At 38.2% G+C, this 18,932-nt stretch overlaps 1 protein-coding gene across 1 annotated transcript in view; it reads right to left on the minus strand.

Annotated features, from left to right (window-relative positions):
- Window positions 1-18,932, minus strand: part of LRRC72 (leucine rich repeat containing 72) — a 41,827-nt gene that overhangs the window by 4,636 nt on the left and 18,259 nt on the right. Inside the window, exons 4-7 of the mRNA XM_082693017.1 lie at window positions 13,808-13,889; window positions 12,354-12,464; window positions 4,670-4,759; window positions 3,582-3,734 (exon numbers count right to left, since the gene is read on the minus strand). Coding sequence (XP_082549143.1) covers window positions 3,582-3,734; window positions 4,670-4,759; window positions 12,354-12,464; window positions 13,808-13,889 — 436 coding nt within the window. The remainder of the gene's footprint in view (window positions 1-3,581; window positions 3,735-4,669; window positions 4,760-12,353; window positions 12,465-13,807; window positions 13,890-18,932) is intronic.

Raw genomic sequence — 18,932 nt, forward strand, 5'->3', positions numbered from 1 at the left:
TAGCTGGTGGGAAATCTGTAAATACCTGCTTCTTTAACGCCGTATAAAAAGCCCACAGCGTTTTAATTCTGAGGTTGTTGATTATCGTGCAAGAAGCACGAAAGACATTAATGGAAACAGGTGCGTGTATTTTGCTCATATCTATTTGACACGTATGGATAGCTGGGATTTAAAGAAATTCCAAGTTGACCTTTACTCCTTGAGCTATTTGAACATAATTGGTTTCTCTCCCAATTTAAGATTAAAGATAATGAAGTCAAAATGTGGTGTGAAAATTGCCTTATGAACAGTTTTAGGTGTGGTTTCCTTCCAGTAAAAGAATTCAGAATCCTAAATGTTCATGTCCCAGCAAGATGAGACTTACATCAAAGCAAATACAGAAACTATATAACTCTAAGACGTATTTTCAAAACCTATTACATAGTGGGTTTTATTAGTTTCTTTATACATGGTCAGCTACTAAGATAAGCTAAAATAAGCCAAGCTAAAGCATTGGACTAAAAATACTATTTAGTTGCTACGCTATATTGGCATTCTGTAGGAAAGGAGTAGATTAGGGTCAGGCCAATTTTTAAGAGGACTACAGTCAACATAGCTATGAATTAATAAGAACAACTCTCAAGTGCAATAAAACACTCTCCCTATTCTTTCTTCCTCTGATTTTGTTTTTAGAGGCTTAATATGGAAAAACAGTAAAGAGAATAAAATGCTAACAGTTTTTTCAAAAGCAATCTGATTGCACCAAAGAAAAGTACTAAACATCGTGATCATTGGTCCCCCTCACACCTGTAACTACTGTAGCCAGAAAAACATATAGGGTGGTCTTACATTGCTTGTTACTGTGTAAGCTATTTTTAGGAGTGGAGATTTTCTATGTGGGGATGCAATTCCTAGCACAGCCTGGTTCACTCACACTAATCTGATAACGTTCAGTTTGCGCATCTTAACATGAAGTGAAAGAAAACCAGGGTCGAGACTAACAGAGCAGCTCAGTTTATCACGCCCTCAATATGTGGTAGATCAGGAGTTGCAATATTTCCATACTGAGTGTCGTCATAGCCAGAGGAAGATACAGTCCCTATTTTTAAGAATCAGAAAGCTGAAACAAATTTATGTCTGGGCTAATAAAACTTCTAACTACTAACACAGCTGGTGTTCAAACCTAGGTCGGATCTGATCCCAAAACTTGTGTTTTGTGCTCTCTCCTCTACACGGGTGGTTCTTTAACTGGTATGTGTCTCAGGATCACCTGAAGGGCTTGTTAAAACACAGCTTTTTGGGTCCTGGAGTTTCTAATTTAGTAGATCTCTTTGGGGGTAAGATTTTGCATTCATAATGAGTTCTTAAGTGATGCTGCTGTTACTGGTCTGGGGACCACATTTGCAAAACCAATGCGCTACACTAGTCCCTTTTGCATCCAGAACATGGCCTAGAGACATTTTTTCCATTCTTCAGGACATGGAATCACTAAAGGAGCAAGTTCAATGACACCTCATGGAAATAATCATACAAATTGATGCATTCTAAAGGGTAATTGGCCTAGTTCCTAAAAAGTCATGGAAACAAATTTAGAAATTTATTTTAGGGGTGCCTGGGTGGCTCAGTGGGTTAAGCCGCTGCCTTCGGCTCAGGTCATGATTTCAGGGTCCTGAGATCAAGCCCCGCATCAGGCTCTCTGCTCAGCAGGGAACCTGCTTGCCCCTCTCTCTGCCTGCCTCTCTATTTGTGCTCTTTCTTTCTCTGTCAAATAAATTAAAAAAAAAAAAGAAATTTATTTTAAATTTTAAAAGAATAAAGGTCCATAACAACCAGATATAATTATGAACCTTGACTGATGTCTGGGTTGAAAAAGAAGCTACAGCAACCATCTTGAACCAACTGGGAAACTTTGAATATGTATTATTGTATGTTAAATAATATCTGTACACAAAGTATTTTTTTTAGGTATGGTGGCATTGTGGGCATATAGGACAGTGTCCTTATTTTTAAACTTATAGGCTAAATTATTTAGGAGTGATGTCCATGATGTCAACAAGTAAAACATTTAAATTGTTCAGTGGTATTTTGATGTTTTCCAGTTTACATTGAGTTGGTGATTTCCAATCAGATGTAACTAGAAGCTTCTGAGGAAGTCCTTAAAGAAAAAAAAAAGGCAAAGCCTCATCTATGAAGGGTGAAAAGGGCAGAATACTAATAATCATATCATACATGAGCATATGTAGGTATTTAATATTCCTTCAAGGTTTCCTCTATTAGAAAATTTCTCACATTAAAAAGTTGAGGGAAAAGTCTTGATTTTGCCTTTTTTTTTTTTTCATCTCTTGCTCATTTTTGATTAGCTTAGCCAGTTGTAGAATTTTTGGTTGACAATTACTTTTCCTTAGCATTTTAAAAGTCTTGGATCACTGTATTCTGACTTCATAATTGCAGTTGGGGATTTTGTTGTGAATCTATAAATTATTATTTTATAGGTAATGTCCTTTTTCATTCTATTTTTAGATCATTTTGCCTTCAGTGTGGCTTTTTGTCATCGCTGTATGTTTTTTATGTCTTCGAATATCTAAGGACTCATAGCTTATCAAATTTGGAAAATCTTCGTCATTATCAGTTCAAACATTGCCCTCTATTTCTCTATTTTTTCCTTGCAGGAAAAATAAGCTGATACTGGACCTTCTGTTTCTAATGCCTTCTTGTCCCAAAGCTAATTAGTATTTTCTACTTCTTCTTCTTTCTCTATGCTGCATTCTGGGCAATTTTTTCAAAATTATTTCCCAATTTAATATTTTTTCCTTCATTTCTATAAAATATTTTTTAGTTTTGTTTTTGTTTGTTTGTTTGTTTGTTTGTTTGAAAATCTATGTTTGTCTCTTGGGCAGAGTGTCATGAAGAAAATGTTTCTGTCTTTGCACCTTTTTTTTTTTCTATCTCCTGTGATGCCTGGTGATGTAACAGCCACCTTGTAACCAAAAAGCACACTAAGAGTAGATATGGATATATTCTTGAACACCAATGATATCATTGAACTTTGTGCTAACACAGCACACCCTACCTTTGTACTCTTTGCTGTGTGAGAAAAACTCTACTTCCTTAAGTCATTGAAGTTGTATTTCTGTTACGTATAAGAAATTAAATTCCAACAAATGAAACATCACTGAAGGTATATGGATCCAACCAAAACATTAACAGTGATTATTTCTGGGTGAAGGAATTGTAGATGATCTATCTTTCTTCTTAATGTTTTTTCCATATTATCAGCAACTTATAGTTTTAATTGGTGAAACTGCCCAGTGATAGTGGTAATAATAACAACAGATCATTTACTGAGCCTTTTATACTGTACTAGAAACTGAAGTAAGAACTTCAAGAAAATATGTCATTGTTATCATTATTACTTCACTTAATTTAATATATACAAATGAAGATAAAATTGCATATTGCTTTAATTAGACTAATAAAATTGGAAAATATTCATTTCACTATGTAGGTATTTCACTTATTATAAATTGCAGTTGTTACTATTACAATCCAGTTAGCCGAAGTCTAAGCACTTTTAATTTCATTTTTCTTCTTTTTCAAAATACCTGGAGGTACTCTCTGGGCTGGTTTTTGCTTAAGTGGTGCTCTAGGATTCCACGAGGCATCTACTCTTCTTCCGAATGCTATTGATTGAATGACATGAGTCCTTTTATGGTTAAAAACGGTAATCATTGATCTTCTCTCATCTTCTGTAACTTCTGACAAATGCAAATAGTAATGTTATTGCATAGCATTATAGAGATGCAGAGGCATTCAGAATACAATTGAAGAGTTTCAATAATGTGTTTATCTGAACTATGCTATATGTGAACACACTGTCAAAACCGTGAAGGGCAGTCACAGTGATTTCCATAATCTTACAAATGCTCGGTATATGCCACTCATGTTGCAAGGCACAGATCCTCCTGATGCATCCCAAACACTTTCTAACACATCACCGTGGATGGCTGCAATCACAGCTATGATACAGTCTTTCCTTTCCTCAGGGCTGTGAGGAATAACAGGAATAAATGTAGGTTTTAGATATCCTCGTTGGGGAGTTAGTAATTAATTATTAAGAATTTCCAAACCTATAGAGATAGAAAGGTAGGTAGAGGGATGGGGAACACACTTGGATGTGAGAGGCTCCCCCGAGATGTAAAGTAAATGCAGTGAGGCTGCTTATCTTTGTGGCTCAGATAAATCAAACATGCTAGTTTGTCTACAATGTTTAAGATGTATTCATAGAGAAGTTATCATTGAATATACAAGTTTTAATATGTATGTTTACAGAATTGCAAAGAATATAATTTTTAGAACTTAAATAAGCCTTAAGAGATTTTGTCCAATTCTTTCATTTGTGAAATAAAACACTAAAATACCAGGAATAGATGATTTGGCATTCAATACATTCATGTCCAAATCAGGATGAGGAGACCTATTCTCACACTCAGTTAGGTGGCCTTTTCCATACAGTGATCAAGAGAAATGAATTCCTAAACTAGGGCAAATTTCACAGAGCAAAAATTTCAAAAATAAGTCATTGAAAAACCTTCACTTACAAAGAGAACTATTTTCAAAGACTTTCAGCATTTTTAAACTAGTGAACTATAAGACTGCCTTTCAAATATTTCTCTGTAAGAGGTATCCTTACCTTTTCGGTCAAGATATTGTACTTCCGGAAGGTGGTAGATTACATATAAACGGTACAGGTTATATTGGCACAAAGGGTTTTGGTAGAGAGCTGCAAAGAAAGAATCCAAATTAAGATGTCAGATTTCAAAACTGGTTTCATTTATCACTGGATAAAATTTAGGAAATTGCAGAATTAATATGAAACGTAAGAACATGTAAAATTCTGCTTCATAGACCAAACCAGTGGCCTCCCTAATCTCACTTTTTCAGAGCAGCACTTATTTCTCATTTGTGAAATTCATTCATTCAACAAATATTTCTTGAGTGCTTACTGTATATACTAAGAACCGTGCAAGGTGCTGGAGACATAGTGTTGGCCCAATTCTACCACGAACGAGGAAAATTTTAGCCATCAGTTAATTAGTAAAGGAAGAACAAGAGATCAGCTCTGTGGGGTCTGGATGCTGTTCTCTGTGACAGGATTTATTCACTTGGTTCTCTTCTTCCAGTCTCAGAGGTCACACGGGTGCCGCCTGGAGATGGGTAGACGTGCTGTACATGGCACGGACCAAATAAAGTTTTCCTTCTCCACTTAAAACCACTGCACATATTTCTGAGTACCTAAGCACCTGTAGCAGCTTCACATCTCCGCAGGAACAGACCAGAGCTGGTGCTGATCTTGGATGGTGTCTCCCTCTGGCCAGATGCACGTGCCTCTGACTTCCTTAGCTCAGGTGCCGGGATCCCTCATGAATCAGGCTGTGTCCCACAGGGGTTGGAGGTGGGAAGCAAGCGCAGGTGGAAGAGCTCCTGGCGTGGCTGACGTCACAGGCTCTACGCATCCACATGCAGATACATTTTTTAAAATCTTCAACTAGAAGTCGTGAGAATTTTATTTTTAGGGAAAGAGTAGTATCGCTACTCTATTCCTCCCTGGATATATTAAACAGGGTTATTTTAATACAATGTGAAATAAAACTTTTATGATTTCCACGTGGGTATCTTTAGCTCTTGGAGCTAAAGCTCTCTTCCCTTCGGGGGAAAAAAGCGTCTGGGGAGGAGAATCACCACTAGGTGGCAGTAGGAGAAAGAGTTCCAGCCGTCGTATAACCACATCACTCCCTCCCGAAATGGGGCTCATTTATTGCGCATGTTAAATTTAGGAGTAGCGCTGTGGCATTTGACTGTAAAATAGAGAGAGGCTTGATAAAAGCACGAAAATATTAAGCATTAGAAGCCCAGGAAAGAGCAGTTGGCAACATGAAGAAGACGAGGGCGTGCTTAGAACACAATGATTTTGCTAAAAACTGAAAAAATTTAACTCTTCTAGATGTTTTCCCTGTAGGTTATAAAACATTTTGATATTTACTGTATAAACACAAACTTTTCTGGCTAATCAAATCATTACTTATGGCTCTTCCCTGTGGAAAACTTGAGCTTTAGAAGGACTTAGAGCAGGCAATGGAAGACACCTGGTAGCTCTTAAAGGAAAGCTCTTGGAATGAGGAAGGCAGACAAGAAACTGGGGAGCTGGGGCGCCTGGGTGGCTCAGTGGGTTAAGCTGCTGCCTTCAGCTCAGGTCATGATCTCAGGGTCCTGGGATTGAGTCCCACATTGGGTTCTCTGCTCAGCAGGGGGCCTGCTTCCCTTCCTCTCTCTCTGCCTACTTGTAATCTCTGTCAAATAAATAAATAAAATCTTTTAAAAAGAAAGAAAGAAACTAGAGAGCCAGGAGCACCCAGGAATTTAAAAAGACAGGAAATGTGTGTGCAGTGAGGGAAAGAGAGGAAAAATGAAATGGAAGATTTGCAGGATTTCTCGAGTGACAGAAAGGGTTTACATTTTAAGCTTAAAAGGGAGGGAATTTAAAGTGGTAACCAATAATTACAAGTACTGGACAGGGAGTAGAATGGATGTATATTAAACCAATAATAAGGACAGGTTCTTAAATGATCCACAGGGATCACGCATTGTAGCTTGAGCCAGAAAGAGAACAGAAACGTCCTTCAGTGATGGAAAAGCAAAACACAATCGTTGCTAACGAGAGTTCAGGAGGAAGAGAAAGTCCCATCACAAATGCTTTAGTGCAGAAGTCGGCTCTGCGGTTGCTGCGTTGGAGAATCCCATCTGACAACTCAGGACCCTGTGGTCCATTCTGGCAGCGGGGAGTGGAATCTGCTGCTGCCTAGGATGTTCACAGAACGGGAACCAGTGACATTTACTCTTTGCATCCTCTTCAGACTCTTTTCCCTCTGGGAACATTCCTATTTCATGTCTTCTCTTGGCTTCTTCCAGTCTTTAGTTAAGTCACTTCTTTACGTAAATTGAAAAACCTTCTAGCTTCAGCGAAACAGAACATCAGATTTAGACTTATTGCCGTTACAGGACTCATGAATAACACGTCCCCGTACTGAAAACTTGACGGCTCACCGTTTATTGCATCCTAATGTAAAATCTAAGGGACCGCAGGTCAGAACAATGGGCTGGTAGCCCTGCCTCTGCTTAAATTAGCTTAAAAAAAAAAATAGATTAAGAGTCACTTATGGTTAAAAAAAAAAAAAAAAATAGAAATGAAAAATTTAAGAGACATCTCATCTTTATGATTTTCCCTTTTTTCTTTGCTCTTAAGTTTTAGAAAGAGGCAATCTTATTTTCAACTCTTTTTCCCCCCTCTTCCAGACTATTAAGCATTTAACATTTTGAATTTATGAGTTTTGGATTGCTGCTATAAAATTATCATAAATTAAGTTTCTGAGATATGAAATCAGTTTCCTGTGTCTGAAAGTTCTGAAGGCCTCCCGTGATGTATGGGTACATTCCTTTAGAAACTATGAAGCAAAATTGCTTACACTTTCACTTTCAATAGGTTAATACTATTTAATCCACTTTCCCCCTAGGCTACTTATGGAGTACACCTCCGTGGCGCCAGCACTGTCTTGCTTATCTTAATTTTGGATTCTGAGTCTAAGCAATTTACATCTATCCAATAATATATCAAAATGCCTTTACTACCTTACTGTACAAGCTTGAATTACATTAGTCCCATGTATGAAGCTACTTATTACTGAAACAGAGGAGAAAAAATTATCCAAATAGTTGGCTTCAGTCAATTTTTTAAAACTTTAGAAGCTAAATTAAGAAGCATCATTTAAATGAACATTAGTTTTAAGACCACCATTGAAAGAAAGTTGAGTTGATTGGTAATGTACCAAAACATCCACTTTTTAAAAAAGATTTATTTCTTTACTAGAATGAGAGAGAGAGAGAGACAGTGCATGCATGGGGAGGAACAGAGGGAGAGAGAAGAAGAGAAGCAGACTCTGCTAAGCATGGAGCCAGACATGGGATTTGATCCCATGACCCTAAGATCATGAATTGAGCCAAAATCAAGAGTTGGATGCCTAACTGACTGAGCCACCCAGGTGCTCCAAAATATCCCTTTTAATATATGGGGAAAATGATACAGAGAAGTTAAAAGTCATAATGTCCTATGTCTATGCAGACCAGCCTGTGGGAGTGAGTCTAGCTGTCAATGGTCAGACACTATGATTTTGAGGTTCTGGTTCAAGGTTGCTTAGTTAGGTCAGCCCCTCCATCATTACCACCATCTTGCTTTAACATCTATGGGCCACTGCACACCATGTGCTTGTACTGAATATGGAAATCATCCTCAATTTTTTGAAAGGGGAGCTTGGACTAAAGCAGGGGATGAAGAGAGTTGCAAGAGTCAGAAAATGCTCTTCTTCAACACAAATAGCAAAGACTCACTTGGCTCTTTTTATTGGGTGATTGTTCTGTTTAGTCGTTTGGGAGGGGTGGTCCCACCTTGAAGGGCATTTCTGGTAGAGGCTCAGATGAAGAGACTGATGAGATCATAGTCACACCCTGATCTCAGTGTCCCTCTTCAGCCCGTGGCTATTTGCAGTCAGTGGTGGACTGGGGCCAAGTGAAGAAGGATAGAAAATGTTTTAGAGTAGAACCTGAAGAAAATGGAGACCCTCTCCTGAAAGGAGCATTCTGTCTCTAATGAAGAATCCTTAAATCACCACTAGGAAGCAAGTCCTAAAAATTAAGGAATGTAGGTGTCTAAGTGTAATTTCCGACAGTGGAGCTTAATGAAACAAGCAAAACTTGAGAGAAATGAGGGAAGTAAGATTTTAGGAACAGGAGAATGTCAGTATCTTGTGACTGATGCGGTGCTGTTCTCCCCATGTGCTAGGAAAGAGGCAGGGAGATGGAAGGTCAGGGAAAGTCATCAGCCAGGAAGTAGATCCTGACTGAGGAAGACTTTGCAGAAAGGGAGGGAAGAGGAAAATGGAGCGGGAGAGGAAGGGTGTGGAAAGGTAGACCGCCTGGAGAGAAGAGGTGGGGCCCTCCTGACTCAGTCTGGAAGTCAGGAATTCGTTTCCAGGACCTCACACTCAGCAGCTGGGTTAGGCCTCCCTGAAGCTCCCAGCCCTGCTTCTCCTGGGCCATCTCTTGGCAAGCCTCCTCATAAACGCCAATGGAGGGGAAAATGCCAAAATGGATTAAAGGTTTCCCCTCCAGGCTGTTTTCTCACCCTCTGAAGACCTTGTAATTGGAGTGGAATAATAACCACACTTCAGCACTTTATACGGTTTTAGGGCTTGAAAAGGCAAAAATTTTAACATTGAAAGTGCATGGATCTCTCATTTTAATTAATGAACTGAATCTAATCTGTGATTGCAAATGAGGCTCATAGAAACGGAATCTGGGCACATCACTGCCCCAATACAATTAGTAGTCCAGTACTTGGAAACTTTTTCCCCACATAATATCTTTAACCAAAATGGGTCAAGTGTTCACTGTATGCATTATTTGCTACCAAAACTTTTCTAAAAATGCTTTCTTTGAGAAATTGGACACAGCATTCGCTCCATTTCAAAAAATGACCTCACTACAAAGATTCTCAGTTGGAACCATTGTGGTTATGTAACTTGAATTATAATCACTATGGTTTTAAGTAGAGGTCACTTAAACTGTTGTGACAGGTAATGACAGGGACATTGTACTACCTGGTTGGCAGAACAGCCTTTCAAAGAACTGGAAAAGACCCTCCTGTCTCCCACCTCAGGGCTGACACAAGTCTGTGCTCACACACACATGCTGAACAAGGGGGGCATGGACTGGATTTCAGACACTCCTCACTCCTGGGCCAGGCACCTTCGTTCAGGGCATAATCCTGTTGACTATGATAGGATGACCTTGGCTGCTAACTTCCAAATCTTGTATTGTAAGATAAGTTTCCTTAAATTACTGAGTTCTTACATTTAGCAAATCATCCAATTAGTTCCATATCAAGCTCCCTCAGCTCTCTGAAAAATATTTAGGCCGAAAGTTATAAAACCATAAACCATGGGACTTTTGTGTCACCATGTATTAGAGTGTCACATGATAAATATTTACTTAATGGATGAATAAAAGATAAATACTTATTAAACAAGTGAATGAATAAGTGCAAAACAAAGAAACAAGGCATGAGTTTAGGTTTTGACATTTCTTAGTAGTTTGGTTAAAGTTCGGACACTTGCATTCCCACCATTCAAGAGGAAGTCATTCTAATCAGATTGTAGGATTTCTGTGAAGATTTAAACGAGACCATAATAAGAAAGCATTTTCTCAACAGGGAAGACATTCAAATATATTGTTATAACAATTATTATTTCAGATGTCAGTTATATTGTTAAAAATCCATTTACTACTCAGCAGACTTTCAAGACTGTGAGCATCTTAATTCATCATCTAATTTACATAATCCACAGTAAAACCATTTTTGTTTCTGTCACTGCTTCAAAATAACATCAATGTCAAGAAATGCTCTTTAAAAACATGTCTTACGGAGTTAGCTTGATATTTGAGGTGATCCTGAGAGCTAGCTAGTAGCCCATTTTATGGAAAAATGAAGATAAGTGAGAGTTCCAGATCTAGCAGAGTCAGTCTTTTCATCACAGAAGCGTTCGTTCAGCGCACAAGGGCCAGATGGTTCCAGTACACAGGCCAGTGCTGAATCTTTCACAGAACGTATCATGTTTCAAAAATAAGCATAGGATTATTTGCATGTTAAAAGGTGTCTAAGGTAGCAAAGCGGCCATGCTGCCAGCTCCAGGGAACACCATCCAGTGTGTAGTCAATAGAAATGCGCCCCATGGGGTGCCTGGGTGGCTCAGTTGGTTAAGCCTCTGCCTTCAGCTCAGGTCATGATCTCAGGCTCCTGGGATCGAGCCCCACATCCGGCTCTCTAAAAAAAAAGAAATGTGCCCCTTGGACCTATGCTCTGAGAAGAACAAGATGGGAACTAACAGGAGATAATGAAAACCCGTTTAAATAGGGGGAAGCAGAGAAGAAAGGGTGGTGATAGGTTCATGGTTAACTAGTAAGTGGGTAAGGACGGTGAGGGAGTGTGGATGGTCTTGACCAAATGTACAGTTTCAGGCCTGAGTGGATGTGCTAAGGGGAGATGTGGGATGTGGGAATCAACTCAGATTATTGTATGTTTGTGAAGCTTCTTTTCAAAGGGAAAATCCACACAATTTTAGATTAACAAAAAAGAAGCATGGAATTCCCATGAACTTGGTATAGTTTTAATATTTGGGTTTAAACAATGTCCATATAAGCACATGAGTCATTTCTCCTCAATACAGTAGATGTTATTACTGATTAGCACTGAAAGCATATGAAAACTATAATTACTCTGTGTATTGATCTGATCAGAACCTTCACCATCAACACCAGTTTGCACATATTCAAAACATTGTTTCAGGCAATTCTGAGAAGTGAATAGAAAATGAATAGAAAAAAAAAACATCTATTTCATGACATTATATAAACAAGTCTCCTAACTCTCAAGTTTGGGAACCCACTCATCAGTCTGAGTGTCTTTTCCATTGGTACACCCAGAAAATTTCATCCGCTGTTGCAATCCTGTGAGGGTTATTTACCCTTCAAGATTATGAGCTTATTGAGCAAGAACTGTGTATTATTTATTTTTCCAACCCATTTCACAGTTTCTTCCATGGCGTAGGTTACCTCTTTGCTGGGTATGAATGAATGAAATTTGCTGTTCACCTACTGGAAAGCTTAAAAAAAAAAGAACTTAACTTTTATCTTTTGGTATCAGTTTTATTAATATAATTCATATACCACATGATTCGCCCATTGTAAGTATAAATTAATGTTTTTTAGTATATTCGAAGAGTTGGCCAACCATCACCACAGTCAATTGTAAAACATTTTCATCACTCCTAGAAGAACCCCACATCTCCTTATTCTTTAACTAGGCTCCCTGGTCCCCTCTGTCCCCCAGTCCTGGACAAACAAGAATCTATTTAAAAATAGCTATCACTCAGTGTGGTTATCTCCCTAGGTGTGTCTATTCGGGACACGTCATGTAAACGGAATCATACAACGCGTGCTAAAACTTAGTTCCGAGATAAAACCAAATACACAGATTTAAACAGGTAAACCTTTTGTCGCTTTTGTCACGCCATGTCATGTCTCAAAAAATGTTTTCCATCTGTTTTTCTTACAGGAACGTGTTTTAAAAGAGAGTAAGATTAAATCTTATTTTCAAGAATATTTAAGGATTTCGTTATAAGCATTGATCAATTTTAAACTTAAAAAATAACCTCTGTCCTGTGTCGTTAGTCTTTTAACTATGGCCATAGAAGAAAACAAACAAATACTTAGGATCTTCAGATTTGGCATCCTCTTTAATTCCTTCACTGTGGCGTCAATGTTTGTTAGCTCATTGTGGTGGAGCAGGAGCAAGTACAATGAAGGCAGAGAGTGCAGGCCTGAAAGACATTTTTTTTTTAACAAGATTTTAAACGTTCTCAATGCTAATTAAACATGCCAGCTAAACAAAAGCAAAAAACACATTTCAGCTGGTACAAGGAGTCATTATTAATAATAATGTGATTTATCATTAAATATGCAACAAAGCACAAGAATTCAAATAATTGAGTGTGATGTGGACATGTAGAACCAACTTCTTTCCACTGTTATTGTTTTCTGGTTTTGTTTTGTTTTGTTTTCCTGTAGTAATCATTTTGTTTGTTTGATTTCGGAGGGGTTATTTTCTTTACTCTTCTTCTTTTTGTTGTGTTTTGTTTTGTCAGTGTTACTTAGATTCATAATGCCAATCAAGGGAGAAAAATCACTCATTTAGTTCAGTACCTTCCCCGTGCTCAGCTAAATATTTTCTTTACACAACAGGAAGCCACATATTCATATTATTTGTATTGATTCTAAATTTCACATATTCCCACATTTTTAACAGAAATGGAAGTGGGCTATGTCTTTACCATAGCCACATCGCAGCTGACTTGGCAAAGTTTCTTTCTCCATGGTACATGGAATCATGGTGGATCTTAAAATTTATGACATTTTGACTCTATGATACATGAAATTTAAAAAGATTGTTTGGGGCTGTGCCTCTTTGTATTTCGTGATCCTAGTACATCGTGTTCTTTTACACCTGACTTGAAATCATCAACTTAGAGATAGTTACGCATGTAAAATTAACTCAGAGCGAAAAGAGGAGTTTGGCTGCTAAAAATCATAGCCACTGAAAACAGTGAGGCTATTTGTGAAGTTTTTTTTTTTTTTTTAAGATTTTATTTATTTATTTGAGAGAGAGACAGTGAGAGAGAGCATGAGCGAGGAGGTCAGAGAGCGAAGCAGACTCCCCATGGAGCTGGGAGCCTGATGCGGGACTCGATTCCGGGACTCCAGGATCATGACCTGAGCCGAAGGCAGTCGTTCAACCAACTGAGCCACCCAGGCGTCCCTATTTGTGAAGTTTTTATTTTGATTAATGCTCCCAAACATTGTTAAAATTTGCTTCCCTAATACCCACTTTGTGTTCAGCTATGCAGGAGCATGGCACAATTTCTATTTAAAACAAGATTCTTTCACATTTTGAATAAGGCACAGGACAATATTACATTAAGACTGTCATCTGAAGCACATTTTTCAAAATGAAATGTATACAAGAACATTTTAAAAAATGAATTTCATCCCATATTTTCACCAGAAATGTTCTAATAGATATTTGCATGCCATTAGCAGTATGATAGTTATTAATTCTTACTCAAGTGAAAATCTATTCAGTCAGCAGAAAACATTGAAGACATACCTTCTATGTCAAATATGGCATTGTTGTTCAGATAGAGCTCTGACAGACAATAGTTTCTAGTTAGGAATGTTAATCCTTGGAGCTGAAAATGAGAGAGAATAATATACTTTCTATAGTAATTTATATATATGTATGTGTATTTATATCTATCTATATAAATAAATGTGTATATATATTTATAAAATTAGAGTATGATCAGAGAAGTTTGATGTTTGCTATCATTATTTCTGACCATTGGGTCTGGGCTATGAGTTTCTATCTGGATTGTCTTTGAGGACATTGGGATGAAAAAGACTTTTTCAGCTAACTGAAGACAAAGCTCTCATCCTATCTCTCTCAAACTTCTTGCGTAGTTTTCAATGCCTCTGTAATCTGACCTAGCCCCTTTGCTCTAACTCTGTTTCTCCCAGTTCTGCTGCCTGCAGTCTCCCTGGATCTGTCCCCACGTACCCACTAACACACCATCACACATTATTTAGTGACCAGTGTGTGCCCAGGGCTTTCTCCTCAACGCTGAGGCCATGTTTGCATCTGTGTATGAGTCACGTTTTCTGCTTTGCCTGCATAACTTTTCTCCCTGGTGCATTTCTGGTAGTTCTTAAGGATCGGCCCTTGTTCAACCGGACATACCAAACCATGGTGGAGGGGCACCTGCGTGGCTCATCTGGTTGAGTGCCCAGCGGAGGTTGTGATTTCGTGACACCGAGCTTGGGGTTCACACTCAGAGGGGAGTTTGCTTGAGATTTTCCCTCTCCTTCTGCCCCTCCCATTTTCCAAACAGTATTATTTATCTGAGAGGGAGAGGGAGAGGGAAAGGGAGCAAGCATGAGGGGGAGAGGGTCAAAAGGAAACAGGGAAGCAGTCTCCTTGCTGAGCAGGGAGCCCCATGCAAGACTGGATCCCAGGACCCTGGGATCATGTCTTGAGCTGAAGGCAGACGCTTAACTGACTGAGCTACCCAGCCACCCCTCACATCTTACTTTTAAGACTAGATTAGAAATGTAGTTTATGAACTGCAAATAGTCAAAAGCAGTCTTGGAAATTCCTCAAATGAGCCATTAAGTACTATATTCAGAAACAGGGTATTCAACTCTAGACTGAGGGTCAGAAGCAACTGTTACTCTGCAAGGAGAACTGATTTTAAAAAAAAATATTGACTCTACAACCTCGATAAAATTTAACAATTTGTTTGAGTTATGAGGATAGTAGAGCCATAGAGGTGTGGCAGGTATCTTCTAAAAATAGCAGGTTAGTTAAATATAAAGCTATCTTTCTACTTAATACAGGATCAGGGAGAATATTCCCATTGAATAGTTACTGACCAAGTGCTTAGTACTTTCTATACAGAAATATACATCACTTTCTATGCGGGAAGTATATGCTCATGATTAGACATTAATATTAGGTGTTTATTAAAGCTTATCATAGGGCAACTGGGTGGCTCAGTTGGTTAAGCAACTGCCTTCGGCTCAGGTCACGTTCCTGGAATCCCTGGATCGAGTCCCGCATTGGGCTCCCAGCTCTGCAGGGAGTCTGTTTCTCCCTCTGACCTTCTCCCCTCTCATGCTCTCTCTCTCACTCTCTCTCTCTCAAATAAATTAATAAAATATTAAAAAAAAACCTTATCATAGCAATGCTTGTTATCATTAAATATAACTGTTTTAGCCTTTGATGGATTGATTCAGATAGATGCCGATGCATTGGACTCAGTGAGGATTTATTGCAAATTTTAGCCCTGAGACATAGCTCAGAAAAGCTATTGTAGATTTGTATGCAACATTTCAAAACTGTTTTCTTTAATTAATCTTCCTTAATTTTATTGTTGCATCTGCAACACACATTATGAAACTATGAAAGGCACGTGTGCTGCTCATCTCATCATTTCACAGATTCGTCTGCATCCAATTAGGTCAGCACCCATGCAGGAGGGCCACCAGCAATTTCCCACAGCTTTTCCTAAGTCACGAGAGGGACTATGTTCCTCCCAAGCAGGAGACCATGCAATGCACTGAGGGTGCGGGGGTCCCAATGGGCTTCCTATCCCTTTCTCCTCTTCCATTCTTCCTTCCACTCACCATGATCTGATCGAACCATGGCCACACCTGACACAAGAATAGAAAACAAAACCCAGTGGAAGCCATGACTACTACTTCTCTTCTTTCTCAGTTGCCCGCCAGACCACACATCAACAGAACCTTTCTAACTACTCAAGACTTTTATTTCTTTTGCATGACTTATTAACCCAAGAAGAATACTAACAAACTTAATAGTTTCATCTCGATTATAGAATCATGGTTTTCCCAAGAGCCTTAGTATCCTTTGGGCCATGATTACTGGGATTTTAAGACTGCTGCACTGTTGTTGGGGTAAGATGGGTAGGGGAATGGAGTGGAAAGAGATACAGCCAGTTCAAGAGGACCCTGCAACCAATTACAAGATTTTGTGCAGAGGACTGTGTCTGTCCAATTTTGTTTTAGAAAGAAAATGGCAGGAAAGAACACAGTTTAGAACGGAGAGTAAGCATAATGGCAGGAGTTGAATGAGAAGGGCATTACCCTAATTCAGAAGACTATGTGGTGGTCCAGAGTAGAGTAATGGCAGTGGGAGGAGAAAAGTACCGGGAATTGAGAGAGAGAGTTCCAAGGTAGGAATCGCAGGACTTAATAGACACTGCAATGTAGCAAGTTGTTGAAGTCAAGATCTAGGAGCGAAACTGCAAGACACGCTGATTGCCCTGACACTTAAGCCATCGTTAAAGTAAATGACATATATATAATATGTATAGTATTATAACTATCCACTTAGAAAAATCTACACTATTAATCTGAAGGATCACCATAGGTTTTATGTGGAATGTGACATTTCACAAATCATTTATTTTGGTTCAGGGCTCGGCACATAGCTAGTGATCAATAAACGAGTTATTATTACTTAACCATTATTTTTTATACATAAAGAGAGAGAGATGAGAGTACTTCCATTTAAAGTAAAGCACTTACATGTAGTCCCCAGGGTAGTAGTGGAGGAAAAATTATGCCAGCATGAATTTAAAATTAAAGAGGCATTCTTTTAGAACAGGGCTTCTCAACCTCTGTAACTATGGACATATAGGGCCAGGTTATTCTTTGCTGGGGTTGGGAGTTCTGTCCTGTGCATTGTAGTATGTTTAAGAACAAATCTAGTCTCTACCCACTAGATGCCAGTAGGACACACACACTCCACTTGGGACAATCAAAAAGTGTCCCCAGAGATTGCCAAATGTCTGCTGTAAGGGAAAGATGGTGTGTGTGTGTGAGTGTGTGTGTGTGTGTGTGTGTACAAAGTCACTTCTTGTTGGGAACAGCTGATTTAGAGTCAAGGGAAGAGGGAGTGTCATATTGATAAAATGCTAGCTATCATTGGCCCCTGTGCTAGATGGTTTCACAGGCATTATCTAATGTGATGCTTATAGTAGCCCTGTGTTATTTGTTTTATTCCTTATTTACCTAGGAGTAAACTGGGCTCAGTGAAGTTAAACAACTTTCTCAAGGTAACAGAGCAAGGATAAACCCAAGTCTGTCTGATTCTCAAATCAAAATCTGGCATATAGTACATCATAATTGGATTCATTAAAATAGTTGAATCTCTATATAAAGTAGCCAGAAGACATGAATTTGAACATACTTTGAAGTAATGGAAAATATTGTTAGCTTGAGCAATGGAAAATACTTCTTAAATTATTTTTCTACTATTTCAGCAATGTTTTTCACCAAAAATCATGTTTAAAATACATCCAGAAATATTTGGCATAAAATGGAAAAAAAATAGAAAAACTAATCTCACAAAATATATGTCCACCAAAGTACTACACACATACTAAACCAACTAAAATTCCATCATGTATGTTGTAATGCTACATGAAAAAAAAGTATCAATTCAAAATATTCTTTAAAAGTATTTAAAATAGCACCTTAAAAACTATTTAGTTTTTCAAATGCTCTAAGCTAACTTATTAAGTATTAAATGTGTATTAGGTATTAAATGAATAAATAAATATATATGTACCAGAATATTACTGAAGGAACCAACTAGCATTGCATATATTGGCATATGGAGCATTTTCCAATAATCAATCTAAAATTTTCCATTGTTGGGAGCCTGGGTGGCTCAGTGGGTTAAAGCCTCTGCCTTTGGCTCAGGTCATGATCTCAGGGTCCTGGGATCGAGCCCCGCATCAGGCTCTCTGCTCAGAAGGGAGCCTACTTTCCCTTCTCTCTCTGCCTGCTTCTCTGCCTACTTGTGATCTCTGTCTGTCAAATAAATAAATAAAAATCTTTAAAAAAATAAAAAATAAAAAAATAAAGTGTTCCATTGTTCAAATTACTAATATTTTCTAATCAAAATATTTTCAAATTAATGTCTTCTCGATGGTATATGTAATATATATATATATATATATATATATATATATATATATATTTAATCTTCACAACAGGGGCACCTGGGTGGCTCAGTGGGTTAAAGACTCTGTTTTCAGCTCAGATCATGATCTCAGGGTCCTGGGATTGAGCCCCACATCGGGCTCTCTGCTCAGTGGGGAGCCTGCTTCCTCCTCTCTCTCTGCCTGCCTCTCTGCCTACTTGTCATCTCTCTCTTTCTGTAAAATAAAAAAAAAATCTTTAATCTTCACAACAGACTCATGAGGTATGAGTACTATTATTACCTTATTTTAAGGTAAAATCATTTTAAGTCCTAACTAGATATACAGCGTAGATATCTATGACTCTCACAACCAAGCAGTGAAGCCTTATTTAGGTTATTCATGTTGATTTCCTTTTTTTGAAAAGGTTTTAAATATTTGGCAAAATATAATTCTTTCAACGAAGTTGACATAAAGGATAGAATTAATGTTGCCCTGAGGCAACAGAAACATGTAAGAGCCCAAATTAAGTGGAATGCATGCTAGTTCATTTTATTCCTTAACAGTTTTTGTGCTCTGCTACGGGATTTGTGCAGCTCTAAATTGTTTTTTAGAACAAAGTATGTTATGTATAAATGAATAAATAACTATGTATATACCTAGACCTTGTTAAAGGAACCAACTAAAATTCCATGTGTTATAAAGCTACTTGGAGAAAGATAGTAA

This window comes from Mustela nivalis, assembly GCF_964662115.1.
Source record: "Mustela nivalis genome assembly, chromosome: 12".
Classification (NCBI taxonomy): Eukaryota; Metazoa; Chordata; class Mammalia; order Carnivora; family Mustelidae; genus Mustela; species Mustela nivalis.